At 38.7% G+C, this 14740-nt stretch overlaps 1 protein-coding gene across 1 annotated transcript in view; it reads right to left on the bottom strand.

The window, feature by feature from the left end:
• Rap1gds1 (Rap1 GTPase-GDP dissociation stimulator 1) overlaps window positions 1-14740 on the bottom strand; it is a 148847-nt gene that overhangs the window by 27592 nt on the left and 106515 nt on the right. The window contains exons 6-7 of the mRNA XM_032897252.1: window positions 2282-2410; window positions 328-453 (exon numbers count right to left, since the gene is read on the bottom strand). Of these exons, the coding sequence (XP_032753143.1) occupies window positions 328-453; window positions 2282-2410 (255 nt within the window). The remainder of the gene's footprint in view (window positions 1-327; window positions 454-2281; window positions 2411-14740) is intronic.

The following is a 14740-nucleotide window of genomic DNA, read 5'->3' as shown; positions in this document are numbered from 1 at the left end:
CCTACTGCCCCATGGCTTTTACACTGGTTCTGCAACCTGATGCTTGAGTGGCAAAGACTGTTCCCATTGAACCATCTCCCAAGCCTTCATCTCTGTTCTATATCAGAGCAAAAATAGCTGTAGGAGCACCTTTGCTAAGACTTTAAAATCAAACTTGGAAAGCGGCTTCCAAGTCATGGCACAGATAATGTTGCTGAAGTTAGAGTTATAGAAACCAAAAATGTAACATTAATAACACAAGGAAGGGCTTTGAATTAAGAACTGGCACTACAGCACCTGAGAAACTCCACACAACCAAACATCGGAAGTTGCTTTTTCTTCCCTTACCATTTTCTGCCAATGGAGCTAGAACTTCGAAAATCATTTCTCTTTTATCATGCTCTATTTGTTTCTTGAATAGTTTTACCAGTTCTTCGGCAATGTTTGTGCTAGCAAACTGTTCTTTACTCGACTCTGAAAAATAGAGCAAAACTTTAAGTTAAAAAAAAAAAAATTAAGTGCAGAAACTCGCTGCTACTTTGACGCTCAATCATTTGTTCTGTTACTCAACACAAGTGCTCTTCAAACCCAGGAAACCATCGCACTGACCTTTAATGCCCTTGAAAGAGAAAATGTCTAAAACTTTAGAGAAAATGTTCTGACCCAGTTACATTCAAAGCCATAAAAATTGTTAGCTGTGCAACATACGGGTAACCATAGCAACGATAAAATCACTAAGTCATAAATTCACACGTTCAAGGCTTTTCATGCAAAGGAGAAAACTGTTCACGACACATTATATTCTACCTTGCTGAATAAAAGATGCCGCCGATGTACCTCTAATGTCACTTAGCTGAGAGGCTTGTGTACGCTTCTGACCTGACCACTGTGTTTCGGTATTTGTCTTTGCAGTGCTCCAGATTGCACCTCAGGCCTTGAGCATTTCCTCCATCACTAAGGCACGCGCTCCCACACGGGATTTAAAGGCCAACCTGCCCTGAAGCTTTGCCCTCTGTCCTCTTCAGTGTGGGGCAACACCTACTGAGCCACCTTACCTGTCCTGGAAATATTTTTTAAAGTCTGTCTTTCTCTCTCTCTTTTTCTTTCAGACTGGGTCTTACTCTATGGCTTGGCTAGCCTCATAGTAGACCGGCTGGCCTCATATCACACGAGGACACTCGCCTCTCCCGACTGCAGAGATTAAGGCATGGAACCCACACTGGGGAGATTTACCAAGGTTGCCATCAAATCTCCACTGAGACAGACACACAGACACACACCCCTCTCTATTATTTTAAACTCTGAGTCAAACTAAAGTACCAAAGAGCCTTCCATTTATAGTGTGTAAACACACACTTTTAGAAAAATCAATAGTCAAGAACGGTGCCTTTTGTTTCGTTATAAAGTAGAAGATTAATAAATAGATTTATGCTTTAACTCCTGTGTTAGTTAGGGTAAAACACTAAAGACTTGCCTGCAAACATAATGAATTATAAACAGGGCTATGGGAACCATTCATTCTAAAAGCTGGGAGGGAAGCAAAGGAGAAAGAAGACAAGACAGAAAATAGAGAAAGAAATGGAAGAGAAAAAGAGACGAAGTCCCTTTGTTGTGACATAGGAATGCCTGCAGCCTGGTCTTATTCTGCCTGTCTTCTTACTGTCAAAGGTTTCTCCAATTTTGCTTGTGACAATACTCTTACAAATGCACAGGCGCCCACAAGAAGGCTCAGCAGGTAATGGTAACCTGAGCTCAACCCCAGGGACCCACACGGTAGAAGACTGAAACAGTTCTTGCAAGTGATCCTCTGACTTCCACACTCATACACATAGTATGTTCTCTACATGTAAATAAAACATATGTGTATTTTATAATGAACGCAAAAGCTGTCACTTTTAGGGATTTTGTGAAAAGATGGGAAGGTACTTCAGTTTACATTTGAGGTTCTATAATCAAATAATTTATACTTAAAAAGAAATTATAATGTTTATGCTTTGCATGTGTTCTGGTGTGAGTAAAGCCACAGGCCTCTTGCTAACTCTTACAAGCGCTCTACTTCTAGGCTATAGACTCGAACCTCCTAAAATCTAAATCCTGATACATAAAATAGAAGCAGAATAGTTACAACTGTAAACAAATTACAAAAGAAGATCTAATTTATCCTTTAAACACTGAAGAAAGTATCTTAAATAATCAAAGGAAAAACTAAAATGATGTAAATGGATCCGGGGTTCATAAAGACACAGTCACTGTAAGAGCACAGATAGGTTAATGACACTTGAGACTTGCGGTGTAGACATACCGAGTTCTGCTAAGTTCCCAAATGCCACGAGGCACATCTCTGTCAGAGCAGCGTTGTGGCAGTGGATGCCCAGTAACTTCACTAAGGTCGGGATGACACCCATATTGATTAGCTGAGCCTGAAGGGAATCTGTGAACACAGAAAGAGAAAACGGGAAGAAGAGATTACATTAGCAAACAGGTTATTTTCTGGAACTCAGTTCTTACTGAATTACAGCGACGGCAAGCAGAAAAGTCCACTCAGTCGACATTTTGGCTGTGAGCCTTGCAGCAGGTTGAGCCATCTCTGGCCCCGGCACACTCACTAGATGAGACTTGAGGACTTAAATCACCATAGTTCCGAAGACCTGAACTTCTAATCTTTTCAATGATCAGCAGAAATTCAGAAATGAGAAAGTTTTAAAAACACTGTCAAACCATCATTTTTCCTTCTAAATGGGGGTCTTCATATACCATTGATACATTTAATGATCAGGCTTCTAAGGTATACAAATGAAACGGTTAGAAACATCTGTGTAACAGCAACTCACAGAATATAGGCAGAAACTAAGAAAAAAACAAGGAAGTTTAGAGACCAGGAAAGAAGAAAAGAATCTTTAAAATACACTTCCTTCTTAATCTGAAAAAAACCATCAGAAGCACGTAACAAGTAAAGCGCCTGGTTCTGAGTATTGCCAGCAGACTGCTCTACGCTGACCGCTAGGAAGGAATGCGGTTTTAACAGGGAGTGGCAGTGGAGGGGTATCTAAAACATCATCTTTACCGGTTTTACTTATTACAGAGATGGGTCAACTCAATGGGGCCGATGACCTGAGAGAAGTGAAGCATGAGGCAACACTGCCTTGTGGCTTCCATTTTGTAAGTAACTAGTCTTAAGTGACTTTGTATCTCCACAGCGTTTCTTCATGGACAGTGGTAATAAATAAAATACTGTAGCAAGGTTGAAGGCAAATGACCCCAGTGCAAACCTGAAGTAGTTCCTCTTAGGATAGGCTGAGGAGAACAGCGAGTATTCACACTTTTATACAAGGTGCTCATGTGAAGACAGGAATCCTTCCCAAGGCTTCCCCCCAACCTTAAACAATATGCTACTTAAAAAGCTAGTAATTCCCTCAAAATTCTTTAAAGTGATCTGGGATGTAAGGATAAAACTTTTTCTGACAAAACACACTTTCTTCATGGCACAAATCCCCTGACAGCTACCGGTCCCATTGGCCGTAACTCTTTGCCTGGAGGACAGGGTGACTATCAGCAGCAAAGGCAAAGGAAGGGCTGGGCTCTCTGACGTGGCAGCTCATTACTTGCCCGGTGGTCTTGTTGTTAACTTTTACAGCTTTCAGAATGAATTATGAAGAGATTGTCAAAGACTAATAATTGCCCCTGAAAAGTAGTAGGTAATTACAGTTAATGATGGTTTATTGGGGCCTGTCTGTACTAGAAAGGGGCCTATCATCAAAACAAGAAAAGAAGGTGGGCCCGAGAAAATGGGAGAGCTACATTTACAGTTCAAACGACCTAACAAAAACATTTCAAAAGTGGTAGTAATTCTTATTCTAAATGAGGTAAAATGCTCACTCGATGAAACAATGTGCTTTTAGATGTCACTTCAAAAACCTTCCTGAATATAACAGGAACGTGGATGATTCTCAACACTTGCAGGCAAGACACTTACGTTACAGAATCCAGTGCGGTTTGTTATACATTGGCTGAACACGACCACTGTAAGTGTAGTATTACTTGTAAAGATCATGCACCGAGAACCTTTCTGCGTTAGAAACTATCCCGGTTACTTACCAATAGCGTTCGGTATAGGGGTCTAACCCAGCATAGCACTGCTCATTTAGTATTTTATCTATCTCGTCACAGACCTCAGAGCTGCTTGATACTAAGTCTCAGGTACGTAAGCGTGAGCACTAGCGCATGCATTGAGTGTGAGTCAAACTCTGCCCTCTGGCTGCTAACGGAAGCATCACACACCCCCTCAGGACTGTCAGGAGGAGCTTTATAAACACCCAGCAGTGCAGGCACGTCAGAGGGATAACATTGTGTGAGTAAGGTAAACCATCATCAACAGGATGGTCGAGGCTCTTCATACTCCCCTACCTTGACATCCCTATCGCTTCCTTGAACTACTTTAAAAATGTCCTAACTTTAGGTTTCAGGGTAAAAGAGAGAAAAGAAATGAAAGCGGAGCTTAACAAAGTCCTTAAAATACAAACTGCACCAGTAACATTGGAATTAGGACAGATCATTAGGAAGAGCAGCATCGACAAATGGTGTTAATCACCATAATGTGCAAAAATTGCCTCTTTTTAAAACATGTTTAAAAACTACTCCAGAGCCAGATTAATTATATACTCACATATAAAACATACGTACCACATACAAGAGAAAATGTACAGTCAGCCATTTGGACCAACTGGGTGCATTCTTTTATATCTATTTCTCTGACGTTAACTAAAAGCAGTAATACTCAAGTGACTCTAAATTTTTTTTCACAGTGTACATAAATTCTCCTTGGATATCGAAGACCCAGAGGAGAAAAAAAAAAGAACTTAAGTATGCAGGTACGAACTTTCACTTTATGGATAGAGGTGCCCTAGAATACCTAGGGTTCTCTAGTGGAACTGCTGAAACCCTTCCAGAAAAATTACCAAAGGAAAATCTGTCTTATAAAAATGCCAGGATTGTATTTGTTGTTTCCAATATGTTGACATGTGCGCTGACGCTATTAAAATAACGACTGGTAAAAACACTCGCAGTCGGGCAGAATCCAGGCAGTGGCATTAAGTAACTTCTCGATTCTTTCTGGTCAGAATATTATTCACAGTAAAAAAGTCCCATGTTTTTTTGTCAGCAACGTTGTTTTTTAAAACACTTTCATAGACTGTTCATGTTAACATATGATGTGCTTATCACTTTAAAATGTTACAGGAAATGCTTAAAATTTTAATTTCTATCACTATAAGCTTTGCTAGTAATAACTTACACAATAAAAAAATTCTTCAAGATCTTTCTTTCTTTCTTTCTTTTTTTTTTTTTTTTTTTTTTTTTACAACTAAAAGGGCTCTGGGATCAGATATTTAAGAGTCACTGTAAAAGAATTACCCAATTTTTTAAGAGTTGACGGTATAGAGGAAGAAATCATAGGGGAAAAAATCTGACTGTTAATGAAATACTTGTCAGATATAATAAATACAAGGGGGAAAACCCAGTGACAAGAGAAAACATGTTATAAGTAGGTTTAGGTTCAGATATTTTGAAAGAAATTATGTCACTAACGTACCTTAACTTTTTCATCTTGCTTATTTGAACAGGCTCTACTACTTGGGCCTAGAAGACTATTGCAGATCTAGTTTATTTCAGATATAACCAACTGCGTACGTTACCATTAAGTAGGTCTTCAATTAAGTGGAGATGCTATTTTTGTGGGATGTTCTTACTAATGAGGCAGGGTGTAACTGGTATTTTTTTGTTTGTCCAAAGAAAGCTTGTGAATGTTCTTCAACAGATAACATCTGACATCCATGCTCTCATACATCTAATCTGGAACAAGAGTTTTAAATCAAAGACCAACAGGCAGGACTTTGTAGAAACACGAGTCACTCACATTTTCTGAACACACTGAAAAGCATGTCAAACAAGAACAGGACCGTGACATTTGCATCCCTATGCAAACACCAACACCTCTAGGCGAATCTGTATTAGAGACTACAAACACAGAAACACATGATGCAACCCGGGCCCACAGACAGCAAACACACGCTTGAGACAGTCTCTAGACAACACAAACGTCATAAACGTCTGAAGACTTTCTACGACTGCTCCTGACACACAACACAGACAGATACTGATCAAAGTACAGATTTACAAAACCACATTGTATCAAGATGACACGGGCCCTACGTGATCTATGGGGAGGAAGAGGAAAGAAAGGCACTGAGGGGGTGCAATACAGATGCATATACAGAGAGATAGAAGGCAGTCAACGCATGCGCTGGTGTGAACACTTACCTACCTACATTTGAATTTCAATGGTTCCAAGTTCTTCAGGTCACATTCATGGAAACTCCAAAGAATGGAGATCTGGAGAGAAGATCTCAAGTTGAGGAACCTTTTCCCCCCTGAGTTTTAAGTTTCATGTTTAAAACACTGGTATAGACTATAGGTGCACAAAAGCAGGCTGAAACACCAATAACTCAGTTGTACTAATCTATTACTAAAAACAGGTTTCTTAGGTTTATAACATGTTTAGCTTATTCCTAAGTCTCCTGCAGACAATACTCAAAGATTCTTAACCCTACTGGTGAGACTTAAAGACGAGAGTTTATCAAAAGGAAACACCCACTATATTAGTATTGTGACGGCCTATACATCGGTGTCGTGTATATGGTATTTCCGTTAGTCGTAGAATACAGGTCGGGTATTGCATTTGCACTCTAAGCTAAGGTAAATGAGCAGCACATGCAGTGCTGTGAAAAGCAGAAGGCAGAAGTCTCAATGAAATGTTCTATTACCAACTTGTTGAAAAGCCAAGGGAACAAACGTAACAGACTCTGAAGAAAACCACCCCTGACTTGAGGGGACTGCACTCCCCATACTAGGAACACTAAAAATCAGAAACGCTTTTGGTGATGTAGCATTTCAGGTCTCAGGCTGGATGTAGCTCATTACTGCTGAAATGAAAGCTGATGGAGACACAGTCACTAAGAGGGTGAGTTACTTGGCTACACAAGTGCCCCCCTGTGCGAGTAAGGACTCCGCTCCACTTTATGGATTACCAGGAACACGGGGAAGAAAGTGTTATTCTAAACCTAGTGCTGAGGGTATTAAAAACTACAGTTAATGTCTTAAAAACCAACCTCCACTCCATTATTTTAAGAGGTTTTTAAAAAACGAAACACGCATATGTGTTTCACATTCAGAATGCCCCATTAATTCCCAGGCTATGTATTTCAGTGACACATGGGAAGTTCAGAAAGACAGAATGCTAATCAAGAGGCTTTCGTCTTGAGAAAATTGGGAGGTTAATCAACATACTCATGCTAAAAGTTTAATGAAATAAAAAGAGAATCCAAAGAAGTTCTTTCATGGTTTTGAAAATAATCTCAACACAATATGCTTTGTCATTCGTGAAAGTTCTAAATGTGGAGGACACTGCCACGCACAGGATAGGAATCTACAGCAGCAACCCCAGGGACAGGCTTATAACAGGAAGTGGTCAGCATCCCATTGTTCAATTGGGTCATCCCATTGGTCAGTCCAAGTTGTGTCCTCAATCCAGTAAGTGGCAACTGTCTCTTCATGTACTAACCAATTTTTCTCAGTATCATCTTTAGGTTAAATTACTGAGTGCAAACAAACTCTAGTTCTATGGGCATGTCTACTTTGATTTTAAAAGTATGTTCTCATCTCAGAAACTGGCTATTAAGGTTAAAACTCTTCTCAGAGCAGCATTAATAGATGTGACATAAAAAAACCCTCTTATTAATAAAAATAATCAACAGTTCTTTCCTGCTTTTGGCACTGCTAAACTAACTTCAGGTTTTGTTTAGCAAACTAAGCTACATTCCAAGTTAATGTATACATTAGCACGAAGAGTTTACAAACAAGGGTATAAACTATTTAGTTTTCATTTTCATAAGAAACAGATATTGCCTTTTAAAAGTATTCCTATTCATTATCCTAGATAATGTAGATATTATACTTTAAAATTAGATATTCAATCCATTTACCTGCAAACTTCATTTTCTTTTATTATTACATAATAACACTCTATTATGTAAACTTATCATATTTTCTTTATTTAGTCTTAGGTTGAGGGACAGCTCGGTTGTTCCCAGTTTTTGGTTATTATAAATAGAGCAGTAACGAACATGGTTGAGAAAGTGTCTCCGTGACAGGATGAAACAACCTTTCCATATATGCTCAAGAGTGGTATGGCTGGTACGATTGATTTGCATTTCTCTGATGGCTAAGAATGTTGCCCATTTAAGTGTTTAGCCATTTGAGTTTCTTCTTTTGACAATTCTGCTTACGTATGTAGCCCATTTTTTAGATTGGTTATCTGATATCTTGGTATGTAGTTTTTGTTCCTTTTTTTTTTTTTTTTGTAGTTCTTTATGTATATTGGATATTAGCCTTCTATTGGATACATAGTCCTATTGGATATGTATTGGTGAAAATGCTGTCCCATTTTTCAGGTTGCTGCTTTGTTGATATGATAATGTTCTTCACTGGGTGGGAGCATCTCATTTCAGAAGGCTCCGTTTATTAACTGTTGACCTTAGTACCTGTTTTAATGCTCTTCTGTTCAGAAATGCTTTCCCTGTACCAACACATTCAAGGTTCTTCTCCACTTCTCTTCTATCAGGCTCATTGCATCTGGCTTTATGTTGAGATCTTTGATCCACTGGGACTTGAGTTTTGTTCAAAGCGATAAGTATGGTATTCTACATGCAGACACCCAATGTGACCAACACCACATTTATTTATTTATTGTGTATTTCTGGTTTCTTTATAAAAAATAAGGCATCCGTACATGTCTGGATTCATGTCTGGGTCTGCAGTTCAATTCTGCTGATCAACATGTCTATTTTTATATTAATGCCACACTGTTTCTATTACTGTGGCTCTGTAGTACAACTTAATATCCAGGGGAGTGACTTCCAGGAGAGTGAAACAAATTTTCAGGATTGTTTTAGCGATCCTTCTTATTTTTGTTTTGTGCATCCATACAAAGCTGAAGAATTGTCCTTCCAAGATCTGTAAGGAAATGTCTTAGAATTTTGATGGGAATGGAAGTAAATCTGAAGATTGCTTCTGATAGGGTGGCCATTTGTCTTCTATTAATCCTACCCATCCATGACTATGGGAGGCCTCTCCATCTTCTGATATCTTCAATTTCTTTCTCCAGTGTTTTGAAAGTTTTGTCATAGAAGTCTTTCACTTGCTTGCCTAGAATCATTCCAAGACGTTTTGTATTATTTGAGGCTATTTGTGAAAGGTTGCTGTTTCCCAAGATTTCCTTCTCAGTCTGTTTGTCATTTGTCTACAGGAAGGGTACTCATTTTCTTTTCTCTTCTTTTCTTTTCTTTCTTTCTTTCTTGAGTTAATTTTGCATCCAACCACCCTGACCAACGTGCTTATCAGCATTAATTTTCCAGTGAGATTTTTAGGGCTGTTTATATATACAATCCTATTATTTGCACATAAAGATAATTTTGACTTCTTCCTTCCCAGTTTGTAGCCCTTGCTCTCTTTCAGTAGTTGTACTGCTTTAACTAAAACTTCAAGTATTCCATTGACTAGTACGGAGAAAGTGGACAGCCTCAAGTTGCTCATGATTTTACTGGAACTACTCTGAGTTTATCTCCTTTGAACTTCATGTTGGTCATTATCTATGGGCTGGTTGTAAACTTCCTTTATTATGTTGATGTATGGCCCTTGTATAAAAGTCTCCAGGAATTTTATCATCGAGTAAAGATTTTAATCAAAGGCCTTTCTGATGAAATGATCAAGTGACTTTTGTCTGATTATATGGTAGATAACGTTTATAGATTTACCTACATTCATCTATGGAATGAAGCCTAGTTGATCATGGTAGATGTTAATTTTGACATATCTTTAAATTCAATTTGCAAGCATTTTGTTAAGAAATTTTGCGTCTGTGTCCATAAGGGAAATTGGTCTGTAATTTCCTTTATTGGGTCTATGGTTTGTTATCAGAATAACTGAAGCCTCATTAAACAAGCTGGGCAATGCTCCTTGTGAGCCACTCTATGCAACAACTTAAAATATTGGTATTGATTTTCCTTTCAAAGTATGGAAGAATTTGCACTAAAACCATCAGGTCCTGAGCTTACTTTTGTTGGAAGACTGCTAATTGCTACTTCTAATTCATGAGCTGTTATAGGTCTGTTTAAACTACTTATCCAATCAAGATTCAACTTTGGTAAGAGGTATGTACAGAGGAAATTGCCCATTTTGTTTAGATTTTCCAGTTTGGTCTTTGAAGTATGTCCTTATGAGTCTCTGGATTTCCTTGGTGTCTGTTGTTACCTTCTTATTGCTGGTTTTGTTAATTTGGATATTTTCTTTCCACCTTCAACTTAATTTAAATAAGGGTTTGTCAATATTACTGATTTTCTCAAAGAAAAATCTTTGTTTTATCGATTTTTTTGTTGTTTATTTCTATTTATTTCAGAACTGAGTTTGATATGATTTATTGGTGTTTACTCCTTTCGGGTGTGATTTGTTCCTTTTGTTCTAAGGCTTTCATGTGTTCTGTTGAAGTTACTAGCATGAGATGTCTCCATTTTTTTTTTAAATTTAACCATTCAATGCTATGACTTTTGCCACTTAGAATTGTATCCCGTAAGTTTAGGTATGTTGTTTATTCAATCTCATTCAATTCTAGAAAGTTTTAAGTTTCTTTCTTAATTTCTGTCTTAACCCATATTTTTTTTTTATTCAGTAATGAGTTGTTCAGTCCCATGAGTGTGTAAGCTTTCTGTTGTTTCTGTTATGTCCAGCTCTAATCCATGGTAGTGGCGATAGGATGCAGAGTGTTATTTCAATCTTCTGTATCTGTCCCCGAGACTTGCTCTCTGTTCAAGTATGTGGTCAATATTGGACGTGCGGAGAAGGTGTACTCTTTTGTGATTGGGTGAAATGTTCGGTATAGACCAATCGTTAGCTCCAGCACTTCTGGTACTCCTCCAAGTCCAGCCCCTCTGCGGCAGATCACCTGCTGTGCCCCCCACCCCTTCCAATCCTTTATATATTGACTGGTCTTTACCCCTGCAGCTCTTAACATTTTTTCTTTGTTTTGTATGTTTAGTGCTTTGACTATTAAGTGCTGAGGGTACTTTCTTTCTGGCCTACACTTGTTTTGTTTCCTTTATGCTTATTGTATCTTGATATGCATCTCTTTGATTGATTAGGGTATTTTTCTTCTATGATTTTGCTAAAGATCTTTTCTGTCCCTTTGACCAGTGTTGTTTTTCCTTTTTCTATTCCAATCACTTTTAGATTTGTTCTTTTCATTGTGTCCCAGATTTCCTGGATGTTTTTTTTTCTTGCCAGGTATGTTTTAGATTTAACATTTTCTTTGACGAAGGTATCCATTTCTTCTATTGTGTCTTCAAGGTCTGAGAGTCTCTCTTCGCTCTCCTGTATTCTGCTGGTGAGGCTTACTTCTGAGGTTACTGCTTGATCCTAAATTTTTCATGTCCAGATTTCCCTCAGTTTGGGTGATCTTTATTGATACCATTTCCACTTTCAGGTCTGGAACAATTTTCTTCTATTCCTTCCAATGTGTGTTTTCATAAAATTTCTTTAAAGCGTTTTCCCATTTCTTCTTTAAGGGCCTCTATTGTATCGTAAAGGCTACTTTTAAGGTCTTTTTATTCTGCTTCAGCTATGGTGCAATACTCAGAGCCTGCAGTAGTTGGGGTGCTAGCTTCCATTGTTCTGACTGTTAATGCGCTTTTACAATGGCATCTAGGCAGCTGTGTTTGGGAACATTGTACTTGTAGGTGCTAATATCTGGTCTTATCTTGGTTGGGCGGATGTTCTGTTCCTTGGCTTCTGTTGTGGTCTCTGGTTCTTGTGAGGTGGCTGTGTGTTGCTTGGTAGGAAATTCTTCTGGAATCCTCATAGGTATGTTGATTGGAGGTTCCTGATTAAAACGAGTTTCTAGGTATTGAATGGTGGTACTTAGGAATGAGGGTATGCTAGGAGGTAAGGGAGTTCCCAGAAAGCAGATGTTCTACCAGAATCTCCTCAGTCCTCTGGGAATGGGGTCAGAAAGTAAGGACAGGCCACAGTCTGCTACAGAGCTGGATGTAAGAATGGGTGACTAGATTTGGAGGACTGTAGAGATGTGAAGATCTGGAGTTAGCCTACCTACTTTCCTCACCAAATTGAACTGAGGGTTCCCAGGGAATGTCTGTTGGAATTAGGGACTGGAATAAAGCAATGAGTCAGGTGAAGGGAAAGATCTGTACCATCTACTGGAAATGGGAAGCAACAGTAGGTACTCTACTGTAGAGGTAGGAATGAGACTGGGGGATGACACTGAGCAGGTGGAGAGGTGAAGATCTCTAGTTAGCCCACCTGCTTCCTTGGGTGTAGTGGACCTTGGGTTCCCAGGAAATGCCTCCTAGTGTTGGGAGCTGGGGTAAAACTGCACATGAGGAAGAAGGATCTGTGTGATCCACTGGACATGTATGTGCAGGGTTGTGCTTGGTTGGAGGTGAGCCAGGGGTCAGGTGCTAATATCTGGTCTTATCAGCAATGAGTGGGGAGGAGGGGAAGATGTGTGTGACTCACTGAAGAGGGGTTGGAAGCAGGAGGCCATAGCAGGTGGTCTGCTGCAGAGGGCCTGGATCTGAAGGAGCTGAGGGAGCTGTAAGGAGCTGCTGCTAGCCCTTCCACTTCCCTGGCCTGAGTGTGGAACACCCATTCATCCCAAGGAACTTTTTTTTTCCCCTTTTCTTTTTTTTTTCGGAGCTGGGGACCAAACCCAGGGCCTGCAAGCGCTCTACCACTGAGCTAAATCCCCAACCCCAGGAACTTTTTTAAAAAAAGTTACTTAATCCCACTTATACAATGAGTCTTGTAATTAAAAGTGCAATTTGGGAATTCTCAGGTTTTTGTGAATGGTGGTGGTGGATTTTCATATGAAAATCTTGGAAATCACACCCAAAGGTCTTGAGTAAATGTCTTAAATCCGAACTTGAGGCAAATACAGAGAAAACAGAAAACAGGTTAGAGATACAAAGCCACACAGCCTTTGTTCCTGTGTTGCCCTCAGAGGGCACATGTGTAGCATTACATTATATATGTGTATAGCATATTACATGTGTGTGCAGCATTATATTCCATATGTGTGTAGCATTACATTACAGATGTGTGCTGCATATTACATGTATGTGTAGCATTACATTACAGATGTGTGCAGCATATTACATGTGTGTGTAGCATTACATTACAGATGTGTGCTGCATATTACATGTGTGTGTAGCATTACATTACAGATGTGTGCAGCATATTACATGTGTGTGCAGCATTACATTCAGATGTATGCAGCATTACATTACATATGTGTATAGCATTACATTACATATGTGTGTAGCATCACATTACATGTGTGTGTAGCATATTACATGTGTGCATTACATTACATGTGTGCATTACATTACATGTGTGTGCAGCATTATATTACATATGTGTGCAGCATTACATAACATATGTGTATAGCATTACAATGTTACATATCCAGCAATAACTGCAGGAACACCTCAGAGGCTAGCAATGCCAAGAGTTATTAGTCTTGTAATGCAACGCCAAACTTTAAGTGTGAGGTTATTGAAATCACTGACAAAGTAGCTCAACCATAGCATTTTACTACGATAAAAGTTTAAAATCTTTGAACTCAGAAGTTGATGTTATAATGGGTAAAGCCTACTTGACCACATGGGATTAAGAACAAAACATCTGTAAATAAAAAGGCATTTGTAGTGGAACTTCAGGAATTCTGTCTGATTCAGCAAAGGGATTAAAAAATATTCTTATATAAGAAGCAAAAAATCCAGAATTTTTAAACATCAAAACCAACAGCTAGGAGGTATTTAATAAAGTGCAGTGGTTAGCATAGCATAAAGCATAAAATCCCACAACTCAGCCACACAGGGCAAACCCCCCTCACTTCCACTTAATGCACTAGGACATTTCAACTGACAACTGCGATTTAAACGACGTGAACTTAAAGGTACGTGGCCCATGTCTTTATAAGCTTAGAAAATGTTTAGAATACATTCAATGTACTACACTGGAATATACAATTTTACCTTTTGAGGGTTTTCTTTTCTGTCCTATAGATTTTATATGTGTGTGTGTGTGTATATGTATATATAAAATGAATATATTAAATAAATATATTTAATTTATAATTTTAATTTAATGTTTTAAATATATAAAAACTAGTATGAAGAAAATAAATAGAAACACCACATCATCTTACTTAAACTTTGAAAGTAATGCCTTACACGAATTTTTCTCAAATCTGACATTTAGGAAATGCTCCCATGGGCTATGATCAATGAACACTAAAACACAGGGATAAACACATCTTGGGGCAGAATGTGTTTTAATCAGTTATCATTTAGTATTCATTTTTTACTTTTATTCTAAATGTGAAGAAAGAGAAGCTAACCCAAGTCACTGGGTTAGATTCACTAAGGAAAAAAGTTTCACGATAAAAGGAAATTATTTTAGGGGGGAGTGGGCAGAGGAAAGGTTCATTATAAGTCCTAATCACAGCCCATCACTGACTAAGGCAGGAACTGAAGCAGAGGCCATGGAGGAGTGCTGCTTACCGCCTTGTTCAGCTTAATTTTATATAAGACCAGGCCCACAGATGCCACCACCCACCGGGGACTGGGCCCTTCCTCAT

Source organism: Rattus rattus, chromosome 3, assembly GCF_011064425.1.
Source record: "Rattus rattus isolate New Zealand chromosome 3, Rrattus_CSIRO_v1, whole genome shotgun sequence".
NCBI lineage: Eukaryota > Metazoa > Chordata > Mammalia > Rodentia > Muridae > Rattus > Rattus rattus.
This window is presented reverse-complemented; position numbering and strand designations above follow the sequence as displayed.